At 41.2% G+C, this 21,809-nt stretch overlaps 1 protein-coding gene across 1 annotated transcript; it reads left to right on the top strand.

Moving 5' to 3' along the window:
* Positions 1-784: 784 nt before the first annotated feature.
* LOC121802807 (uridine kinase-like protein 5) lies at positions 785-9,223 on the top strand. Its single transcript, XM_042202511.1, has 13 exons — positions 785-1,056; positions 1,150-1,241; positions 1,345-1,414; positions 4,153-4,268; positions 7,414-7,510; positions 7,685-7,764; positions 7,837-8,031; positions 8,107-8,190; positions 8,281-8,402; positions 8,462-8,555; positions 8,638-8,695; positions 8,767-8,849; positions 8,932-9,223. The coding sequence occupies exons 1-13, from the start codon at positions 885-887 to the stop codon at positions 9,091-9,093; spliced, it is 1,425 nt and encodes a 474-aa protein (XP_042058445.1). The 5' UTR covers positions 785-884; the 3' UTR covers positions 9,094-9,223.
* Positions 9,224-21,809: the final 12,586 nt, after the last annotated feature.

Genomic DNA, 21,809 nt, shown 5'->3' with positions numbered 1-21,809 from the left:
CCAACACGCAGTACGATCCCGAATTCAGTACGGAATCGTACGGTTTGGATGACATGGAGCCGTCTCCAAACCGACCCGTCGCACCCTCCCCCCGCGCCACCGCCGAGGCCGACGCCGCCGACGCCGCCGACGCCACCCCATCTGGTTTAAATTAGTTTGCATTATATATTTGAATTAGTTTGCATTATATATTTAAAAACATTTAAATTAATTAACAAAACAATAGTAATAAAACATATGGGGCGCGCCTTAGGGCGCCCCATTGCAGGTGGAGGTAGGAGGATAAAACTGATGACGTGGCGTGCCTTAGGGCGCCCCATTGTGGATGCCCTAACGTAAAAATAACCCAGTTGCGCCATTTAAAACAGCTTAGCTGCAAAATTATTAACCAATTTTTATAGCTTACGTAACAATGCAAAATTAAGGTCATATATTAAAAATGTTGAAAGTTAAAGCTATAAATTATACTCTTAAGTAATCCTATCAAAATAATCAAATCAAATTACCTAGATTATATTGATTTCGTCACACAGATGAAATATCATAAATAAATACGAAAATACTAGATGAAATAACTAAATATACTATATTAAACCTAAAAGGTGAAAATCAAAGACATAGTTGGGCTATTTGTTAGCCCATGAATCAAATGATAAGACACGTGCGAAATAATGCGATTTTCCCGCGAATCTTTCTCTGCACACCCAAAGCCTATAGAATTAAAAAGCTTAAAATCTGATTCAATTACCCTCAATTCCTCACTCTTCAGTTTCCACGACGAAGCCGAAGGTGTTGAATCGCGATTATGAATCAATAACGAGCAAATTATACGAATTCGTCGACATAGCAATTTTTTGCGAGATTTTCCTCCGATCCAATTCAACATGATGAAATCTGGATTCGCTAAAGTGTTGAAAAATATGGGCGATAATCGATCCACTCGTCGATCGAGCAGCAAGTCAGGTCTCGAGTCTGATCGGAGCAGCGAGTCAGGTCTCGAGTCTGATCGGAGCAGCGAGTCGGATCGGAGTCCGCTCAAAGTTCCGTTCATAATCGGTGCGTTCTGCTCAGCTGCAGTCGTTAATCAGATTTGATTTATTGTTTTGATTTTGATGTGCGAGAAACTGAATATTTCTGGTTCGATTGAAGGCGTCGCCGGTGGAACTGCGTCGGGCAAAACGACTGTGTGCGATATGATTATCACGCATCTCCGTGATCAGCGTGTTGTTCTCGTCAATCAAGTAAATCGAATTTGTTTGATGTTTTTGCGATTGTTTCGACACGAATTAGGGATTGTTTATTAAATGGATGATGTTGAGTTTTAATTATTATTATATGTGTTAGGATGCGTTTTATCGATCCTTGAATAATGAGCAGTTGAAGAAAGTGGGTGAGTATAACTTCGATCATCCAGGTAAATACAAAATTTAGAAATTATCATTTCTGTAGTGTGTGATCTGTGTTGGAAAGATAACTTGAAGTGTCCCAAGTATGTTGGGAAGAGAATGTGTGGAGTCCCAACTTGTTGGGAAGAGAATAACATTTATAATGTGGAGTTCAAGTATAGTTCATAGGTATATTTATATCTAGAGTCCTATAAATACCTATGTACTAGTATGTATCAATAACAACAATTCAAATCAATAAAAATGTAGTCTTCAAGAATTCTTCAGTTTTATTTTCCACATCACAAGGATTGATCGCTGCCTCAATAGCAAAAAAAAAACCCCTAACCAAGCCCTCATCATCGTCCCTTTCCCAAAACTAGCCTAAACCCTTTCAAAAACAGCCATGAATTAACCCCAAATTGCCAAAACCCTAGAAAAACCGCTGCTCCCTCTCTCTCAATTAACTCACCAACAAGCTCCTGCTCTCTCTCTCTATCTAGCAGCAATGGCGCGAATGAAGATGGAATGGTAAGTTTGTCATTGCTTTGCATTGAAGAGCCTCCCTGCTGAAGATTCAACCAAGCAAAATGATAACCACACAGAGCTGAGTGAAAACCTAGATGTCTCTATGAAAGATGGAGAGCATGATAATGAAGAGACTAAAAAGGAGATTCCACAAGCTGTTGAAGATACAAAGAATCATGTTGAGAAGGATGAAGTGAAGGAATGAGATACCAATGTTGCAGAAACTGAAGCCCAACGATGTGAGGGTGATGAAAAATCAGCAGACCTTGTGTTTGATAATCCACTCAATTGACTAAAGCTTGAAACCTGAGAAGAAAACAGAGAATGATTCCACAGTTTGTCCGGCCGAGGGGGAGAAGAAGGTATCCGGCCAGACAGTTCCCCTTCAAATCTTCAAATAAGATGCATAGACCACCAAGGAAAAGTCCGAGAATGGCAGCCAAGAACCACAACAGAGGAGGAGAGAAAGGAGGCATTGTGGTGAAGGAGGTGGAGCCAGTAGCAAGGCCACAAAGGCTGCTAGAGAAGCGTTGATCGGCGCAAGAAGCCGACGATGGAGGAACGGAGCAAAAGCTCCATGGAGTTCAGCGATTACTTGCTGATTTGGAGGTGGCAGTGAGCCCTAGATTCGGAGATAAAGTCTGAATTCACGGTTTTTCCGGCCGAGGGGGAGAGGAAGAATGCGACCGAACAACTCCTCTCCAAATCTATAATGGTCGTGAAGGCCAAAGATGACCGATAATGAGAGGGCGAGTAAGCTGCAACGGCGCAACCCACATGTCGGTGGAGCCAGGAAAGATTGGTAGCAAGACAACCCGGGAAGACAAAGCAGCCGAAGAATTATCCGGCCGAGGGGGAGAGGTTAGCCCCAACCGGATAATTATTCGAGGTGATTGGAGTAGCGACTATGCCAGAGAAGAGAAGATAGCTTCAGGCAGAAATGGTCCGGAGAAGAAGAAGCAACCGAGAAAGGAGAATCTACTACCGAAGAGGTTGCAGCCGTGAGAGGCTGCGAACTCATGTTAAAAGGAACAACCGCGGGAAAAGCCAAAGCCAATAAGAGAAGATGAGGCCTTCTTAAAGGAACGCACAATGGGAGACAATAGTGTCGCCACACATAGATGGGGGACGCACAATGGCCGCGAAGCGTCAGCTGTTGAAGAGTCAAAACCGGATTGAAGGAGTGACGGGAGAATTCTCACCATTCGGAAGAATTGCAATAAGACTAAATGTCTTTTGCAAAAGTCTGAAGAAGAACAAGATCAATGAAGAACGAGAAGAATTAGCTCCTCGACTTGAGCCAAAACTGTCAGAATTAGCTCCTCGACACGAGTCAAAAATGTCAGAATGAGCTCCTCGACAAGAGTTAAAACTGTCTGAATGAGCTCCTCGACACGAGTAAAAACTGTAAGTCAGAAAAAAAGCTCCTCGACACGAGTAAAAAAAAACTGTCAGTCAGAAAGAAAGCTCCTCGACACGAGTAAAAACTGTCAGTCAGAAAAAAAAAATGATTTAGCTCCTAGATACGAGCTAAAACTGTCTAAGATGGCTCCTGGATACGAGTAAAAACTATCTAAGATGGCTCCTGGACATGAGTAAAAACTGTCTAGATTGGCTCCTTAACAGGAGTTAAAACTGCCAACCAAAAATTAAAGAGCTCTATGACACGAGTTAAAATTGTCAACAGAAATTTGAAGAAGCTCCTTGAAACGAGTCTAAACTTTCAATGAAGAAAAATGAAGAAGCTCCTTGAAACGAGTCTAAACATTTAATGAAAAAAAATAACTCCTTGATATGAGTATAAACTTTCAATGATAAATTGAAGAAGCTCTATGATTCGAGCATAAATTGTCAATGAAAAGTGAAGGACTCCTGAATACGAGTATAAACTATTTATCAAGTGAAGATCGTGCAAGTTAAGTGTCGAAAAACTCGATACTTAACTTGAGGGAGAGTGTTGGAAAGATAACTTGAAGTGTCCCAAGTATGTTGGGAAGAGAATGTGTGGAGTCCCAACTTGTTGGGAAGAGAATAACATTTATAACGTGGAGTTCCAATATGTATAGTTCCTAGGTATATTTATATCTAGAGTCCTATAAATACCTATGTACTAGTATGTATCAATAACAACAATTCAAATCAATAAAAATGTAGCCTTCAAGAGTTCTTCAGTTTTATTTTTCACATTTTACTTTTCAACCATCTGTTTGTGCTAATCACTAATATTTTTGGTGCTCAGATGCGTTTGATACAGAGGTTCTGCTTTCGTGTATGGAAAAGTTGAAACGTGGAAGTGTAGCAAGCATTCCAAATTATGATTTCAAGACTCACAAAAGCGTTGAACCAGGGCGACAGGTACTTTCTTTTGATTCACATTGCTAGAATCAATGAAATTGAAATGAAACCATATAGACATATAGTTGCATCCCTATATCCAAGCCAACCACCTAGCAGCAATTGAAGCAAAGCCATTCAGAAATCACATTTCAACCCATTCATGCAACAATTTGATGCTTTAGGAAGCCTCCTAGGTCGCAAGGAGTAGGCATCCATTTTAGAAGCTATGGAAACAACAGTTGTTACTGTGCCACCGTCGATTGACACTCTGTTAAGGATCATATATCCCTAAAGTATCGGCAGAACGGAAATTACAAGAGGGATAATCTGGGCTGCTGTGCGCGGGTCGTCCCGTAGGCGGCAGATGTGAGAACGTGAGACTCAAGTTTAGGGCTCAAAATAATATTGTATTTGTTGATTGAATAATATGATACTACTAACAATCTATCCTATTTAATTATAATAGTATAATACTACTACCTTAACTTATCTAACAAGAAAACAATATATGGAAAGATAGTATGAATCAAAAGATAACTAAATAAAAGATATGGAATTGATGTCTCATATCACACTCCTGTCATTGTAGTAACGTCCTTGATTCATTCGTGCACCCCTTCCTCACCCCTAATTGCGAATGCGATGACACACGTAGTTCTAAGCAAACCACACCTACCTTGATTTTTCTCAATTGCTCTCCATACAACAACCCACTATCTTGCTCCTCCCAGTTTCCTTCGCATCACGACTGCCACCTCTTTTTTTTGGTGTCCAATCCAGTGTGCAAGTATATGGTTGTGGCTCATGTGCCTTGATGGAGCGGATTTGTTGGTGAAACCCCTGTGTTGGTTGGATCATGGATTCAATCTTTTGGAAGCAGATTGATGTTCCGACACAATAGTGTTACAGGACGCCAATTGAATCGCCTCGAGGTGGCCAGGGCGAGCCATATTCATGGGGTGAGCTTGGGGCGGCTAAAAGTTTTTAATCCGAAAAAACCTAAAGCCTTCCAATTCTCTTTCCATAAAATATCTCAAACATAATTAATATTGAAATCTTATTTCCTTGAAATCACCTAAAAAAATACTCCATCCGTTCCTTGTTAATAGAGACATTTCTTTTCGGCACGAAGTTTAAGAATAATGTGTTAAATTGATAGTGCAAAAAGTAAAAGAAAGTAAAGTAAAAGGGAGAATTACTTTTTGCCAAAAGTATAAACGACTCAATTAATTTAGAACTTCCCAATATAGAAAAATGACTCTATTAACATGGAACGGAGGGAGTACTACCTTCATCCATTGAAAAAGTCTTGGTTGTGAACTGCAAAATTAGTAAAGTAATATAGATATATAGAAAAAGTATTTGTAGTAGCGTTAATGAAAAATAAGACTCACCTCATTATAGAGAAAAAAACATACTACTAATAACATTTTATTCATTTAATAAAATAAAATAAAACTTTAATAAAATAATGATTGTGAAGGACAACACCTCTTACTGTGCCCCCCTCCACAGCAGGGGATCCCAGCCCAATCGGGACACACTAACGTGTTAATTTGGAACTTAAGGCTAACAAATATAAGTATAACATGAACTTTTCTTCTTATTAAGTCAGCTTTTAAGGGATGAGAATTGGTTCTTGAACCTGAGACTTTTGGCCTCCAGAATTAACCTTTCTACCGTTTGGCCAACTCACACACATGAAGTATAATTGACATAATTGACTGAATAAAATATACATGTAAATGAATAATCATATATACTTATACTTCATCCGTTCCACCTTAGTTGGGGAGTTTATTTTGGACACAGAGATTAAAAAAGTTATGTTTAGTGGGTTAAAAGAAGATAAAATGAAATAGGAGAATGAATAAAGTAAGAGAAAAAAAAGAGTAAAGTATGAGTGAGAATAAAATATGAGCAATTTGATATTTTTTGGTCAAAAAGGGAATGAGTCAACTAATTTGGGACAATCCAATATGAAATACAACTCATGTATCTTCGGACGAAGGGAATATTAGTGTGTAAGTAGAAATTTTGAATAGTTTTTGGAGTTATATAAATGTAGAATTTTTGTAAATACCACTCTTTTCGTCCCATAGAAATAGGTCATTTGTGGATGATGCCGATTTTAATAAACCCTCCGTCTTACTCAAGATGTCCACATTCTTGAAAGACAGTGGATTTTAGGAAGAAATGTTAGGTGAAGTAAGTATAGAGAAAGAGTAGTTGAATATTTTAATGTGAAGAGAGGAGAGAAGAATTTATTTACAAATAAAGAACGTAAACATCTTGTGTGTGACAAACTAAAAAGGAAAGGCGGACATCTTGAGTGGGATGGAGGGAGTATGTAATTAGTAAAGTAAGAGATGAAAAAATAGTTGAAATAGCGTAATGGATGGCAGAACCCATGAATGATAAAGTAAAAAGGATGGAGAAAAGGTTTCCACAAATGGACATGGGTTATTCCATGGGACGGATGAAAAATGATATTCAGCCTATTTCCGTATGACAGATGAAGTATAATATTGCAAATTATGATGTAAATAAATTTGATTTTTTGATAAATTGAAGTAACACTATTTAGAAATTTGATTATCTATATAAAACAAAAAAAAACTATAGTTACATGTTAGAAAAACAAAGTAAATAAAATTACTCCATTTATCCATGAATAATAGGCTTAATTTGACAGGTTTTAAGAAATGTAATTTAAAGTAAATGAAAAAAGATAGTGGAAGCGAGTTCTACCTTTATATATTAATTTTATAAAAAAATGGGAGTGAGACAAAGTTAGTGGAATATGTGGTCCATTACCAAAATTAGTAAAATAACAAATTTGACATTTGTTGGTGGACAGACGAAAATAACTAAATAAAATACTTATTGGTGGACGGAGGGAGTCTATATATGTATATAATCAAAGGTGCGAAGGCAAAAAAAAAGTCTGCTGCAGCAACTAAGAAGGTAAAGTTGTGCAATTTAACATCATCTTGCTTGCACTTCAACAGAGAAGTGACGATTTCCGGCTTATATATCAAATATATTTTCTGAATATATTATTCGCTGTCATGTGTCCGTGCCTTTTTTGTGTATATCCAAGTGATATATGAATGAGAAACCTGTGGTGCATCAGCATGATTGGAGTTTTACTATCGCGTAGGTGAACCCTGCCGATGTCATTATCTTGGAAGGGATTCTTGTTCTTCATGATTCTCGTGTACGTGATCTTATGAACATGAAGATCTTTGTTGATACAGGTTCTTTGCTTTCTCCTTTTTTGTACTCTTTAAAGTTACAGGCACAGTTTAAATCATGTGATGTGAGAGTTTTATATGAAAGGGCAAATTTGTAGGTTAGATTTTATTTATTTCTCTCCAAGACAATGATATTGATCTTCCAGTTATCTGATGAATAAACCTTCATCAGTGCAGATTCTGATGTTCGTCTGGGAAGGAGGCTACGGCGCGACACTGTCGAGAGGGGCAGAAACGTGGAGAATGTCCTCGACCAAGTTAGTATTGTCACATCATCTCTATTCAAGTCCAGTTAAGAAAGAGAGCTAACTTAACTTGTTTGTTGCCAGTATGCTAAGTTTGTAAAGCCAAGCTTTGATGAGTTCATACTCCCTTCGATGAAATACGCGGACGTTATAATTCCCCGTGGGGCAGACAATGAAGTTGCAATCGACTTGATAGTGCAACACATTCGTACAAAGCTTGGCCAACATGATCTCTGCAAATTCTATTCCAATGTTTTTGTTATATACTCCACTTTCCAGGTTGGTTCCCAATTCCCGGAGTTCACTCGTAAACATGATTATTACTCCCTATAAACAAAGCATGTTATGGCGTAGATACGAGGGATGCACACGCTTGTCAGGGATGCAAAAACTACTAAGCATGACTTCGTCTTCTACGCAGATCGCCTCATTCGTTTAGTAATATTCCGTTCTACTATAAAGAGTGTAGTACTATTAGTTAGAAATTGATAAAAAAAATAATATACTCCGTATTGTTTAATGTTGAAGGTTGTGGAACATGGGCTCGGCCACCTTCCATTCAGTGAAAAACAGATCACTACTCCTACAGGATCAGTGTACACCGGGGTTGTCTTCTGCGAAAGACTGTGTGGCGTCTCAGTTATCAGAAGGTACATTACTAGGTTTGATTTTGTGTTAGATTTTGTGTTTGATTCATCCATTGCATCAGCGGGGAGAGCATGGAGAACGCGTTGCGGGCGTGTTGTAAAGGCATCAAAATCGGCAAAATCTTAATCCATGGAGATAGCAACGCCGGTACACAGGTAAGGAGGTAACATAAGATATTGGATGAATAAAGAATAGAAAATTGAAAAATAAAAATTGCAGGAGTTGATATATGAAAAGCTACCAAAAGACATCTCGACTCGGCATGTCCTATTGCTGGATCCCGTTCTGGCCTCAGGTAATGTTGAAATAAAAAATACAGATAAATATATAAATAAATAATCATATTGTTATGTGTTTGTAAAACAGGGAATTCAGCAGTGAAAGCAATATCTGTGTTGGTGAGCAAGGGTGTTCCAGAGTCCAACATAATATTCCTTAATTTAATTGCAGTGAGTTAGTTTTGTTATCTATGTATCTATCTATATTCTATTGAATTGATTATATATAGAAAATGAATAAATGGTGGTGCAGTCTCCAGAAGGAATACATGCAATTTGCAAGAAATATCCAAAGGTGAAGATAGTGACGTCAGAGATAGATAGAGGGCTGAATAAAGAGATGCGAGTGATACCAGGCATGGGTGAGTTCGGTGATCGTTATTTTGGAACCGCCAATAAACGCCCTCCTACATGACATATCTATAAATCCATCCTATTTTCATTATTCATATACACTACTACATTTTTTTATTCTATTTAAATACGATATTTATTTTTCTATTGCCAAATAAATTAGGAGTACATCACTTCTTATTTTGCCGCTACTTGTAAAATTATGTTCCCTTCCTGTCATTTTTTTTCTCTCATAAACTAACCACTACCTCCGTCCCATAATAAAAGTCACATTTTATCATTTTATTCCGTACTACAATAAGAGTCATATTTCATTTTTATCATAAATGATAAGTAGGTCACACGTTCCACTAACTCATTTCACTCACATTTTTTTTATAAAGAAATGCAGACAAAGCCTAAAACTAACACAATTAACGATTGTAAGAAACACATATGGTATTATGGATCAACCAACTCCGTAACCCCAAAGGTGGAGCTTCTAAAACATGAACTCCTCTAGAAAAGCTATAAGCAAAATGGAACAACAAATCTGCTGCGAAGTTATCTTCTCTATGCACATGCCGAACCACGACCGAGTCAAAATCTTGAAGAATGTCACGCACCTTTTGTACTAAGGAGCGACAATTAGTTGAAATCTCGAACCTGCCCATAATCATCGACACCGCAACAATGCTTTCACTCTCTACCTCTAGCTTTTGAAATCCTCGAGCCTTGGCCAGCTCTAATCCATAGAAAATGCACTAAATTTCCACCATCAAGATGGAGCAGCTCCCAATATTAACAACAAACTCAAGTCTCCAATCCACTGGAGCATCTCGAAAAAGCCCTCCACCAAAGGCTCTTCTCAGGCCCCCTTCAATGGAAGCATCCGTATTTAACTTGATCGTACCCACTCATGGAGGATGCCATCCAATCAGCAAAGGCGCACGTGCAGCTCCTATGTGTATACCATCTGTCAAGCTGAGCTCCCCAATTATCTTGGTCATGTTGATAATTTGGGCCATAATTCCTTCCGGACTTACCATTTCCCCTTTAAAAAATAAATTGGCACCTTCTCTTCCAAATGAACCAACAACCTACTCCAAAAATCGTGCACCATTTAATGCCACTGCCAACCAAAGTTTAGAGCTGATGTTCTGGAGAACCCATGCCGTCAAAGTCCAAGAGCGATTAAAAAATTCCTCAGCTTCGCCATGCCTCAAGAGGCTTGACCATGTATGCTTAGCAGTCCGACAGTCACGTAGCATATGTAAACCGCTCTAAGAACCATCCTCACGCATACTGCATGAATCAGATGATGGGATTCGTCTCCTAACCCTTTCTTCATTTATCAAGATGTCATTATTTAAGAGTAACCAAAAAAACATTTTTATACGTTGTGGTCCATACCAACTCCATATTCGCCTCCACGACATGAAACTTGACGTCTGACTCTCCTCGGCAATCTCATTATAAGCCGATTTAATAGAGAACTTACCCGATGATGATGGAGCCCAGCAAGCTTCGTCCTCCCCGTGCGTCTCCCCTGGTGGCATAATAGTTGCTATAATATTTACCACCTCACCTGGAATAAGATGTTGAAATTTGTCCAACTCCCAAGTTGCATCCTCCACAAAAAAAATCCACGGTCTTATATAGCAGTCGATTAGGAATGCGTTGCGTCCACTCACATTTTATTATAAAATCAATATAAAAAAGTGGACTTCATATTCCACTAACTTTTCTAACTCACTATTCTTTATATTTCTTAAGAGCATCCACAACCGTGCTCTTGCCAGCGGCACGGTTGTGGGCCCGGGCGGTACTATTCATGCCTGCTCTCTGGCAAGAGCACAACACCCACAACTGTGCTCTTCCGCAAGGACGAGCACAATTAATTTAATATTCAATTAAACATAAACATTTCCATAATACTAAAATTCATTAAAAAATCACAATAAATATTACAAAATACAAATAAAATAAAAAAGACATAATTAAAATCCTAAAAATTAAAAATTACATAATTAAAATACTAAAAATTAAAAATTACATAATTATTGGCTAATATTACCCGAGGAAGACTACTCATCCGGCGGCAACAACCCCAATTATTTTTGGAGACCCACTATCATGCCCTCGTGCGTTTGAAGTTGCGTGGGGGTCATAGTTGAACTACTCGTTCCCGGCGGCCGGTTTGCATTGTACCGGCGAGATACGCGCCACCAAAAGTGATCGCCCGATTGGTTCGTGCCAACCGCCGCATCTTCGGAGATTTCGAAGTACGCCTTGAACAATTTATCCATCTCCGCCGGCGTGTACGGTGTGCGGACACCGCTGCCGCGAGTAGGAGCTTGCGAAGGTTGGGAGGGGGCGGTCGGCCTAGGCTCCGGTGTCTACCCGTATCGTCCTTCGGAGACACCTTGGTCGTCGATTGGGTATGGACGGTAGCCACCTGGAACGGCCGAATCTTGGGTTTGAGGAGGGGCCGAATATTCCGTTTCCGGACTAGGAAACGGTTGTGAACCGAACCATTCGGGGTTCCAACCGTGGGAGCCCGTAGGGTTATCGCCTTGGCCGGACATAGTGATGTTGTAGGGTATGAGAGAATGAAAATGAAAATGGATATGAGAGATTGAAGATGAGAATGGAGATGAGAGAATGATGATGAGAATTGTGTAGTTTGATGTGAATTTTTGGGAGTGAAATTGGGAGTATTTATAGATGAAAGTGTGTATTTTTGGGGTAAAAAAATTAAAAAAAATTAAAAAGTGGGAAAAAACGGTTATAAACAGATATAATTTTTTTGGGAAGTGAATTTTTTTTATCGGTTTTTTTAATTAAAAACCGATTTTTAAAAAAAAATATTTAAACCCAACGGCTATGCCGTTGACGAATAAGGGCGCGCCGTGCCAGCGGCGCGATCGCAGCGGCGGCGGGTGGCGTCCGTGCCAGCGGCGCAGACGGCGGTGGCGAGCAGCGCCACTATTGCGGATGCTCTAAAACTTGTGTCCACATTAATTGGGACTCCTATTAAGAGACGAAGTTAGTAATTTTTAAAATTCATGGATTCAAACTTGAGATTTTCATCACTCGTGCATTAAATGCATTAAATGTAGTGTTACTAACCTAACATGTACTCCTACATATTACTAACCTAACATGTACCACTTTCAACTTATATTTAGCTACACTATAACCAAACTCAGACTATTTTAATATAAATGTCACAATATATATTGATTCAATTAAATTACGTATACTTAAATAAAATAAATATAACTACAATACCACGATTACATAAACATAATATTTAGTTGTTGTAATATAACTATTTGTCTTCTATTTGTATATTTGGACTGTTTTTTTATATACCATTTATGGTTTCTAATATTTTATTTATATAGTATCTTTATTACTAATGTTAATTTAATTATAACTTCGTTAAATTTCATAGTAGTATATAAGTAAATGAGATCATTTAGTTAATTAATTAAATTAAGTAATTTATTTCATTAGTCAAATTTATTTAATTATTTTTTAATTACATTAAAGAAGTAATTAATTAAACTCATTTAATTAAATTAACTTAGGCCAATTAATTAAGCAAATCTAATTAAATACAGTACTCAAGTCTCTCTATTTCTTTTCATCTACCTTCCTTATTAGATAAATATAGTAAAACTTATGAATTTGAATGCAGTTTATCAAAATATAAATCCAAAATAGATACTCCACTTGCTAAAAAAATTAGTAAAAGTGTAATAAAATATTTATTGGATCCATCCAAATAAGAAAATATAAGACATTTAATGAGGACCAGAGAAAGTATTTATAACTTAAAAATACAAAATGGGATGCATTTTAAAATGTTATTAGTGTTATTTTTCTATTCTTTTTAGATTTTAAAGTACCATTGAAGATGGTCTTAACCACAATATTATTAAACCAACGACCTCATTAATTGTATTGATATTGTGGAATGGATTGATAAATCAACTGCATCAAGTTGTTTGTTACTTGATCAAGCTAGAAATGTCTGTTACTTGATCAAGCTAAAAATGTTTGTTACTTGATGATAAGGCTAATTTCATGCATCGGTCTAGGGGTTCATTTCATGAAATTACTGGGTCTAACGCATTGAATTAAGTCAGGTATGTGAAGTTTTTCGCCAGATCCAGGAAAAGAAGAGGACGCTTGCATGGTCCTAGGAAACTGGCGAAAGGGTGAACAATTGGAAGAAAATTGCTAGACGGAGGAAGCCTCGGAGTTGAAGGGTAGAATAGGGATTTCTACGAAAACTCTAGAAGGCTATGTCCGCATCTATAAAAGGGAGAAGCATGCAGGCTGGAGGGACCTTCTCGGTGGAGGCCTCACTAACAGCCCCGTGCTCGGTTCACCTTACCACACACTTGACTCCAAATTCGCGAGAGATTCCAGTTGGCACTTGGCTGGGGTTCACGTTTTAGCTTTCCGAGAGTGGTTCGAGGGTTGTAACACCGTCCTAGTTCAAGGGCGAAGAAACAATTTACATTTCCGTTGCTATTTACACTGATTCCGCCGAGCTTCGCTGTTCGAAGCTCGGTTTTCTTTTGTTAACCAATATTTCCTGTTTTATTCCAGATTTTACTTTCGCTTATGTCTATTGTGTTCATTTCTGGTTTGCTGGCTGAGTGCGCTTGATTTCGAGTTGGATTGTCGGAGTTGTTTATTTTTTTTGCAGTTGGTTTCTGATTATTTGCTGATATTTTTCGTTTGGATCTGAGGAATGGTTCTGTTTTTGGATGAATCGGAGGTTGGGTTTTGCTGGAGTTTGTGATTTGTTTGCAGATTGTTCTTGATTAATTGAATTTGGCGGTGATCGGAGCAGATCTGTTAGAATCGGAGTTATGGAGTTGATTTGGTTGATTGTTGAGTTTGGATTGCTTGGATCCGGAGTGGATTAAGCGTCCGACGTGATTCTGAGCAGGAGTGTTTAAATTTCATGCCTAGCTTACGTGTTTTCATTTCATTCCGCCTAGTTCACGTAGATCTGGTTTATTTCCGATTCGTAGCAAGTTTCCGGCATCCAAATTTCTATATTCTGTTCGAATCTGGAAGTATGCTCTGTTTTCTGCATTTGCGTTTCTGAATCTGTTAGGAACTTTGCATGCGAAGCTAGCTGGAGCTGATCTGTTATCTGCAGCTTTTTACCGTACTTGCTATATTTGGAATAATGTTCCCCGCTGTTTTCTTTCTCTTTTGTTTGCAGTTTATGAGCAGAGGCTCAAGGTCTACCTACTGGAGCAACTCATCTGGGTGGAAACACGGTCAGTTTGATTGGCAAGTTAAGGATACAGTCTCTACTGTGACCACCAGATCAGGGTTCACTACGGGAGGCCCGTTTCCGAGTGGATTTACTAGCGACGAATCTTGGAAGTCATCAGGACGCGAAGATCCAGAATCACTACCCGAATCAGAAACAGAGTCAGAAACAGGGGAATAAGAGGAAGTAGTCATGGCGCAGGTGGTAGACCCAGATCCAGAAATCGGCTCTCTCACTGCCCATTTAGATGGAGAACCAGCTCAAGCTATAGTGATGAATCCACGCCAGAGGACTATCGAGATCAAGACAAACGTACTCGGCATCTTGCCGACGTTCTCTGGGCGTAGAAATGAGTGTCCGTATGAGTTCTTAAATGAATTCAGTAAGTTATGTGGTATTCAGAAGAGGCCGAATGATGCAACAGAGGAGGATTATCGCCTACGAGCGATTCCGTTTACCTTGAAGGGGGAAGCTAATACGTGGCTATTAAGGTTGCCTCCGGATTCTATCCGCACGTGGAGGGACTTCAAGTTAGAATTCTTAGATTATTTCTTCCCATCCAACAAGACGAATGCACTTAAGAAAGAAATACTAGAGTGTAAGCAAGATTACGATGAATCGTTGAGTCAGTATTGGTCGAGATTTAAGGGGTTGTTGGATGCATGCCCGAATCACCGAATGATAGAGGCAGAGACCTACTCTCTGTTTTACGAAGGAGCAACTCCCGAGTCAAAGGACTTAATGAACTCCTCGAGTGGGGGAAATTTCACAAGAAAAAGGGGAAGTGAGGCAAGAGAGATCCTAGGGAAGTTGATTGACGCTAAGAAGGCGTACGATAACCCTAGGAATGCAGTGAAAAGAGGATCGGTGCATGCTGTGAGAGAACAAGAAGATGACAAAGTCGAAGCAAGGATTGATAGGCTCGAGAAGGCTCTTTTGAACGTGATTGAAAAGACGATTCCACTGGCTTCACAAGGGAAGGAGAAATCTCCTGGACCAGGAGATAATCAAATGCAACAATATTACGGGACCCAGGAAGGAGATTATCAGGCCCAAGTCAATGCAATGGGAAGTTGGAATCCCGATGGGAGCTGGAATCCAGGGAGACAGAGAGATGCGCCTTGGAGAAACCATCCAAATTTCAGATGGACTGACAATGAACAGAATCAGCTGGCACCACAACAAAGTCAGCAGTTTGCACCTCAGCCCGAAAGACAAGGTAACTGGTCAGGAAGGAATCAAGAAGGGCAGGGCAACTGGATCAATCGTAACCAAGGAGACCACCCAAACTGGGGAAACAGAAATCAGAGCAATCAGGGGAACTCTTATGTACCACCACTCCAAAGGAATTTTCAGAACAATTACCAGGGCCAAGGAAATCAATACAATAACTCTTCAGGCGGTCAAGGAAACGCTCGTCAGAATCAAGTGAGTGGACCAACTCTGAGTATAGGGTCAGGGCCGAGTCAGCCCCCGAAACCACCAAAAAGTATCGATGATATGGTGCACGGCCTCGTCAGTTCTCAGCAACATATGCAAAACAACCTGCAATCGAACAATGACGTAGTGCACAAGCTTCAAGACGCTCAGCAAGAACAGAAAGCAGCCATGGATATGTTGGCTAAGCAACTGTCCCAAATAGCCACTTCTTTGAGTGACATGCGGGGAAACAAATGAAAAATTCCGGCCTCAGTAAGGCCACCTGATAGAGCTAATATAAGTCAGATTACCTTGAGGTCCGAGAAAGGATATGAGGGACCGGTGGTGAGAACAAAGGAGGGGACAGATCCTAAGGAAGGCAAGAAGAAAGAAGATACAACTCCCAGACCCAGACACTTGGAGGGAGGAAGTCCCTTGGTCGAGGATGATCTTGAGGAAAAAGATTTGGAGAAACAATTGCCTAGACCGACCGAACCATTCTTACTCGACCCAGAGCCGGAGTTGGAAGAAGAGGTAGTGGGAAAAGAAACTGGAGAGTTATCAGCTGAAAGTTCTACCGGAGCAGGGAAGCGACTGAAACCTTTTCCAAGTCGGGGGGAAGCCAAGAAACAGAAGGAAGAACCGGTAGACTTCATGGACATTTTTGGGAAGTTGGAAATCAATCTGCCATTTTTACAGGCCCTGAAGATGCCAGTCTTTAGCAAGTTCATCAAGGAATTTATAGCTGGGAAGGCTAGGCCCAGTGGGAAAATTCTGATAGGCGAGAATGTCTCCGCAGTAATTCAGAAGAGGAAGATGCCTTCAAAATGCAATGACCCAGGTATGTTCACCTTACCCATCTCTATTGATGACGTGAAAATCGAGCATGCTATGTGTGATTTAGGTGCATCGATAAACGTGTTACCACTTTCCATATACAAGAAGTTAGTTGGGGTAGGCATGGTAGATACGAAAGTTGTGATTCAATTGGCGGATAGGTCATGCATCTGTCCTGAAGGGGTGCTTGAGAATGTGATAGTCAGGGTACATGACTTCTTGTACCCTGCTGATTTCCATGTGATTAAGATGAGTGATAATGAGTCTGCTGAGTCGGGCGGAGTACTTTTAGGGAGACCTTTCCTACGTACCGCTAAAACTATCATTGATGTTTTTGATGGAACAATTTGCCTTGATTATAATGGGGAGAAATATACATTCAGTATAGATGAGGCAATGAAGAAACCTCTTGACATTGAAAACCTGCATGTTATAGATGTTATTAACCCCTTGGTCCAGGAATACCTTGAGACGGAATTAATGCAGGAACAGGTTGAGAACTCCGAGATGAGTCATGCCATTGATAGAGAGGTAGCCAGTTGGTGTCAAGCAATGAACACAAGTGAGTTATCTGATGAGGAGTTAGCTGAAGCAATTCTGGAATTCTGTGCAAATCCGGAACTAGTTAGGTCAAGAAAGAACCGTATGTGGCGAGTGTGGAAGGTTCTGCTGGGTCGAGGAAGGGAATGACTACGGAAGAAACAGAGAAAAATCCCTTGCCCCAGGAAAAAGATGTTCCCAAGAAAGAGCTGAAAACACTTCCACCAGGCCTAAAGTATGCTTATATAGAGGAGAACGAAACTTTCCCTGTTATTATCAACAGCAGCTTGACCGAAGGACAAGAAGAGGAACTGCTGAAGGTAATCCGAAGAAACAAGAAGGCTATTGGGTGGACACTCTCTGACCTGGTAGGAATTAGTCCAGATTTGTGCATGCATCACATCCGTTGGAGGAAGGAGCAAAAGCCTGCAGAGATCCTCAACGCAAATTGAATCCTAACATGAGGGAGGAAGTGCTGAAGGAAGTATTGAAACTACTCTCCCTAGGAATCATTTATTCCATACCAGACAGTGAATGGGTGAGTCCAGTCCATATGGTGCCCAAGAAGTCAGGAATACAGGTGGTCAAGAACGACAAGAATGAATTGGTGCCCACCAGACTAGTCACTGGGTGGAGGATGTGCATCGTTTATAGGAAGTTAAATGAAGTGACCAAGAAAGACCATTTCCCTCTACCTTTCATTGACCAGATGCTGGAAAGGCTGGCGGGCAAGCAATATTTCTGTTCCTAGACGGGTATAGTGGGTATTTTCAAATCTATGTGGATCCCGAGGACCAGGAGAAGACAACTTTCACGTGTCCTTTCGGCACGTATGCTTACAGGAGAATGCCGTTTGGCCTGTGCAATGCGCCAGGCACTTTTCAGCGGTGTATGATGAGTATCTTCTAGGATCTTTTGGAGGACTGCATCGAGATTTTTATGGACGACTTCACTGTGTACGGGAATTCATTTGACTCATGTTTGGCTAGCTTGGATAGAGTATTGAGAAGGTGCCAGGAAAAACATTTGGTTTTGAACTTCGAGAAATGCCACTTTATGGTCCCTGAGGGAATTGTCCTAGGGCACGTAGTCTCGGAAAAAGGTATACAGGTAGACCAGGCAAAGATTGAGGTGATATCAAAACTACCTTACCCGACGAACCAGAAGGAGGTAAGAGGATTCCTAGGGCACGCAGGATTTTATAGAAGATTCATAAAGGATTTTGCGAAGATTGCTCAGCCACTCACTCATTTGCTGCACAATGATGTTGAGTTTGTTTTCAATGAGGAGTGCATAAAGGCTTTTCAACTACTTAAAGATAGACTAGTATCGGCTCCCATTATCCGAGCACCCGATTGGAGTTTGCCATTTGAAATAATGTGCGACGCGAGTGACTATGCAGTAGTGGCGGTGCTAGGTCAAAGAGTTGACGGAAAAAGTTACGTAATTTTCTATGCATCAAAAACGCTCAACCAGGCCCAGAAAAACTATGACACCACGGAGAAGGAAATGTTGGCAGTCGTGTACTCTTTTGAAAAATTCCGACCATATTTGCTTGGGTCGAGGGTGATAGTCTTCACTGATCACGCTGCAATAAAGTACTTGCTGGCGAAGAAAGAATCCAAGCCGAGATTAATCCGTTGGGTGTTGCTTTTGCAAGAATTCGATTGGGAAGTTAGAGATAAAAAGGGAACTGAAATAAAGTAGCCGATCATCTGAGCAGGATATTTCAAGGGGAGACCGATGAAGCAATACCGGACGCATTCCCTGAGGAACATTTGTACTACGTGAAAAAAATTCCTCGACCTATCAGCTGGGAGGAGGTTATGGAGTTAACAGGTCCAGGGGATGCCGAAAAAGGGAAATACCATCCAAACACTGAGCCATGGTTCGCAGACCTGGCGAATTACTTAGTCACTGGAGAAGTGCCCAGTTCGCAAGTAATCTCCCGGCCCAGAAGATGAAATTGAAGAGCGAGGCCAAGTACTATTTCTGGGATGACCCGTACTTGTGGCGAATGGGAGCCGACCAAGTAATCCGGAGGTGTATCCCGGAGTGGGGAACAGAGGGATGTGCTGAATCATTGCCATGCCCTAACTTGTGGAGGTCACTTTGGACCTAGGAAGACCGCAAGGAAGGTGTTAGACAGTGGTTTTTATTGGCCTACATTGCATAGGGATGCGTTCGAGTTTTGTCAGAATTGTGAGAGGTGTCAACAGACCGGGGAAATATCCAGGAGGGATGAGATGCCGCAAGTTCCAGTGATTGTGTGTGAGATCTTCGATGTTTGGGGGATGGACTTCATGGGTCCATTTCCGTCTTCATACGGGAACACTTACATACTTGTGGCAGTGGATTATGTGTCAAAGTGGATAGAGGCAAAAGCAACCACCCTCGTGTGAAGCTAAGGAGGTAGCAAAGTTTCTTAGAGCTAACATTTTCAACAGATACGGAGTGCCCAGAGCTATACTATCTGACAATGGGACGCACTTCCGCAACCGGACTATTGAAGCTCTGATGAGAAAATATGGGTGTCCACCACAGACTGTCTACACCTTATCATCCGCAATCCAACGGCCAGGCGGAAATATCCAACAGAGAATAAAAAGCGATACTGGAAAAGACGGTTAATCCGTCCCAGGAAAGACTGGAGAAGAGGCTTGGAGACGCACTATGGGGCTTACCGGACGGCATACAAGACGCCTATTGGGATGTCACCATATAGGCTTGGTTCGGCAAAATGTGTCACTTGCCCGTGGGAGTAGAACACCGAGCATATTGGGCGGTCAAGGAGATAAACATGAGACCCGAATACCTGCGAGGAAGAGAGGAAATTGCAGCTGCAGGAGTTGGAGGAGCTAAGGCTGGAGTCATATGAATCGGCGATGTGGTACAAAGAGAAAAACGAGACTCTGGCATGACAAGAACCTCCGGGTCAAGGAATTGCAAGTCGGGCAGAAGGTTCTTCTATTCCAATCCCGGCTCAAGCTAATGCCCTGGTAAGTTAAAGTCCAAATGGATTGGGCCATACACTGTTGTGAGTCTGCGTGCAAATGGAGCTGTAGAAATCCAGGGAAGTTCTTCAAACTCTACTCCTTTTCTTGTTTAACGGTCATAGGGTAAAGGTATTTAGGGATAGCTCGGAGATGTGTGTAGTGGAACGAAATGCCACTACGCGCACTCCATGATATCGCCTAATAGATCTGGGAAGTGAGTGTTCTTAGAAATTTCCTAGGTCCAGCATCCAAGAAGTTTTAGCATGACCTGACCTAGGGAATCTTGAGAACACTTGAACATAAATTGTAAATATTCAATCGCTTTCTTTAAATCAAGAAAAACCCAAAAAAAAAAAAAATCTTCCAAAAATATTTTCGAAATACCAGACTCTTTAAGGACTGTTTTTGATACTGCATACCCTAGACCCGGGGAGTCTGGCGTTTCAATTTTTAGTTTCATGTTTTTCTCTATGTGTGATTTTGCAGAAGGCATTCACCAGGGTAAGGAGTTGTGGAGTAAAACATTTTGGAGGGAGTTGGTACCACCGGTTCGGATTTCAAAATGCACTTTATGGGGAGGCGTACGGTCGCAAGCGTCATCACCCTGCAACCGCCTGCCAAAACGTCCTCTCTCATACCTACACTATAATCGTTTTGTTTTTTTTAGTTTCTCGTTACCTATTCTCTCTCCAATATACACAAACACAAAAAATCCCCAATTTCCTCTCCCCTTTTACTCTCTCTAACCCTAATTTGCTAATTCCGCCCAAATTCTTTACAAAAATTCCCAAACAAACATCCATGGAAAACAAACAAGGAACCGGAAGCACCTCAGGGTCCGCCGACTCTGGGGCGGCGGCGTTTATGGCCGAGCTATTCCAGAAATTTGGGGGTGCGGAGAAGGCGATGGAGGCATTCGCCATGTTTGCAACCGCAATGGGTAAATCCGTACACGCTGCTCCGTCTTCTAGTGTACCACAACCGGAGACCGTCTCAGAACCCGTCGCCGAATCTGAAACCGTTCAAGAAGCCATCGCCATTCCGGAACCCACTGCCGTACCAGAGGAGACAGTTGCTCCGGAGACCACCACACAACCGGAGGACATTCAAGAATCCACGACCCCTAGCCCGGAACCAACCACCGCAGGGAATCGTGAAGACGACTCAGATTTGGTCACAGGGTTGGAATTGTTGGCTATGTGCGAACCAAGATTAGACTCTGCAACTGAGGGGGAAACCCCTGTTTTGGAAGAATCTGTGGGGGGGAAGCCCCTATAGTTGGTGAAGGTGGGGCGACGAGGCCCTAAATTCTGAACAAAATGTGGAGGGGGATACCCCTGAGAAACCGGTGGGTGTGAGGCCCACGTCGGAGAAGATTTGAGGGGGTAGAGACCCCTTTACATCTCGGGGGCAACCCCCATTGTTGTCCAAGGAGGGAGAAGCCCTCGATTCTGAATTTAGCCAGGAAACCGCTGACGCCGGGGTGAAGTTGATTGTGGATCTGACCGAGATCCCAGAGGAGACCGACTCGCCGGTCAACCCCAGAGATGCTAGGAGGCGGCTCGCCGGAGCCTCATTGATGAGATGATGAAACTGTGGAGCCGACGGAGGAAGAATTGCTGGGTCCAGAGACCGCAGCTTCTGAACAGGTGAACTCCCCAGACCTGGCAGGGGGGAGAGTGATGAGGAGAAACGTCG

The sequence above is a fragment of the Salvia splendens genome, chromosome 5, assembly GCF_004379255.2.
Source record: "Salvia splendens isolate huo1 chromosome 5, SspV2, whole genome shotgun sequence".
Taxonomy (NCBI): Eukaryota; Viridiplantae; Streptophyta; class Magnoliopsida; order Lamiales; family Lamiaceae; genus Salvia; species Salvia splendens.
This window is presented reverse-complemented; position numbering and strand designations above follow the sequence as displayed.

Bases quoted from the DNA above. Each gene is read 5' to 3' on its own strand.
- LOC121802807 (XM_042202511.1), top strand. From the start codon at position 885: ATGATGAAATCTGGATTCGCTAAAGTGTTGAAAAATATGGGCGATAAT. The intron at 7,511-7,684 runs GTTCTTTGCTTT...TCATCAGTGCAG, and splicing joins GAAGATCTTTGTTGATACAG to ATTCTGATGTTCGTCTGGGA. The intron at 8,032-8,106 runs GTTGGTTCCCAA...GTTATGGCGTAG, and splicing joins TTATATACTCCACTTTCCAG to ATACGAGGGATGCACACGCT.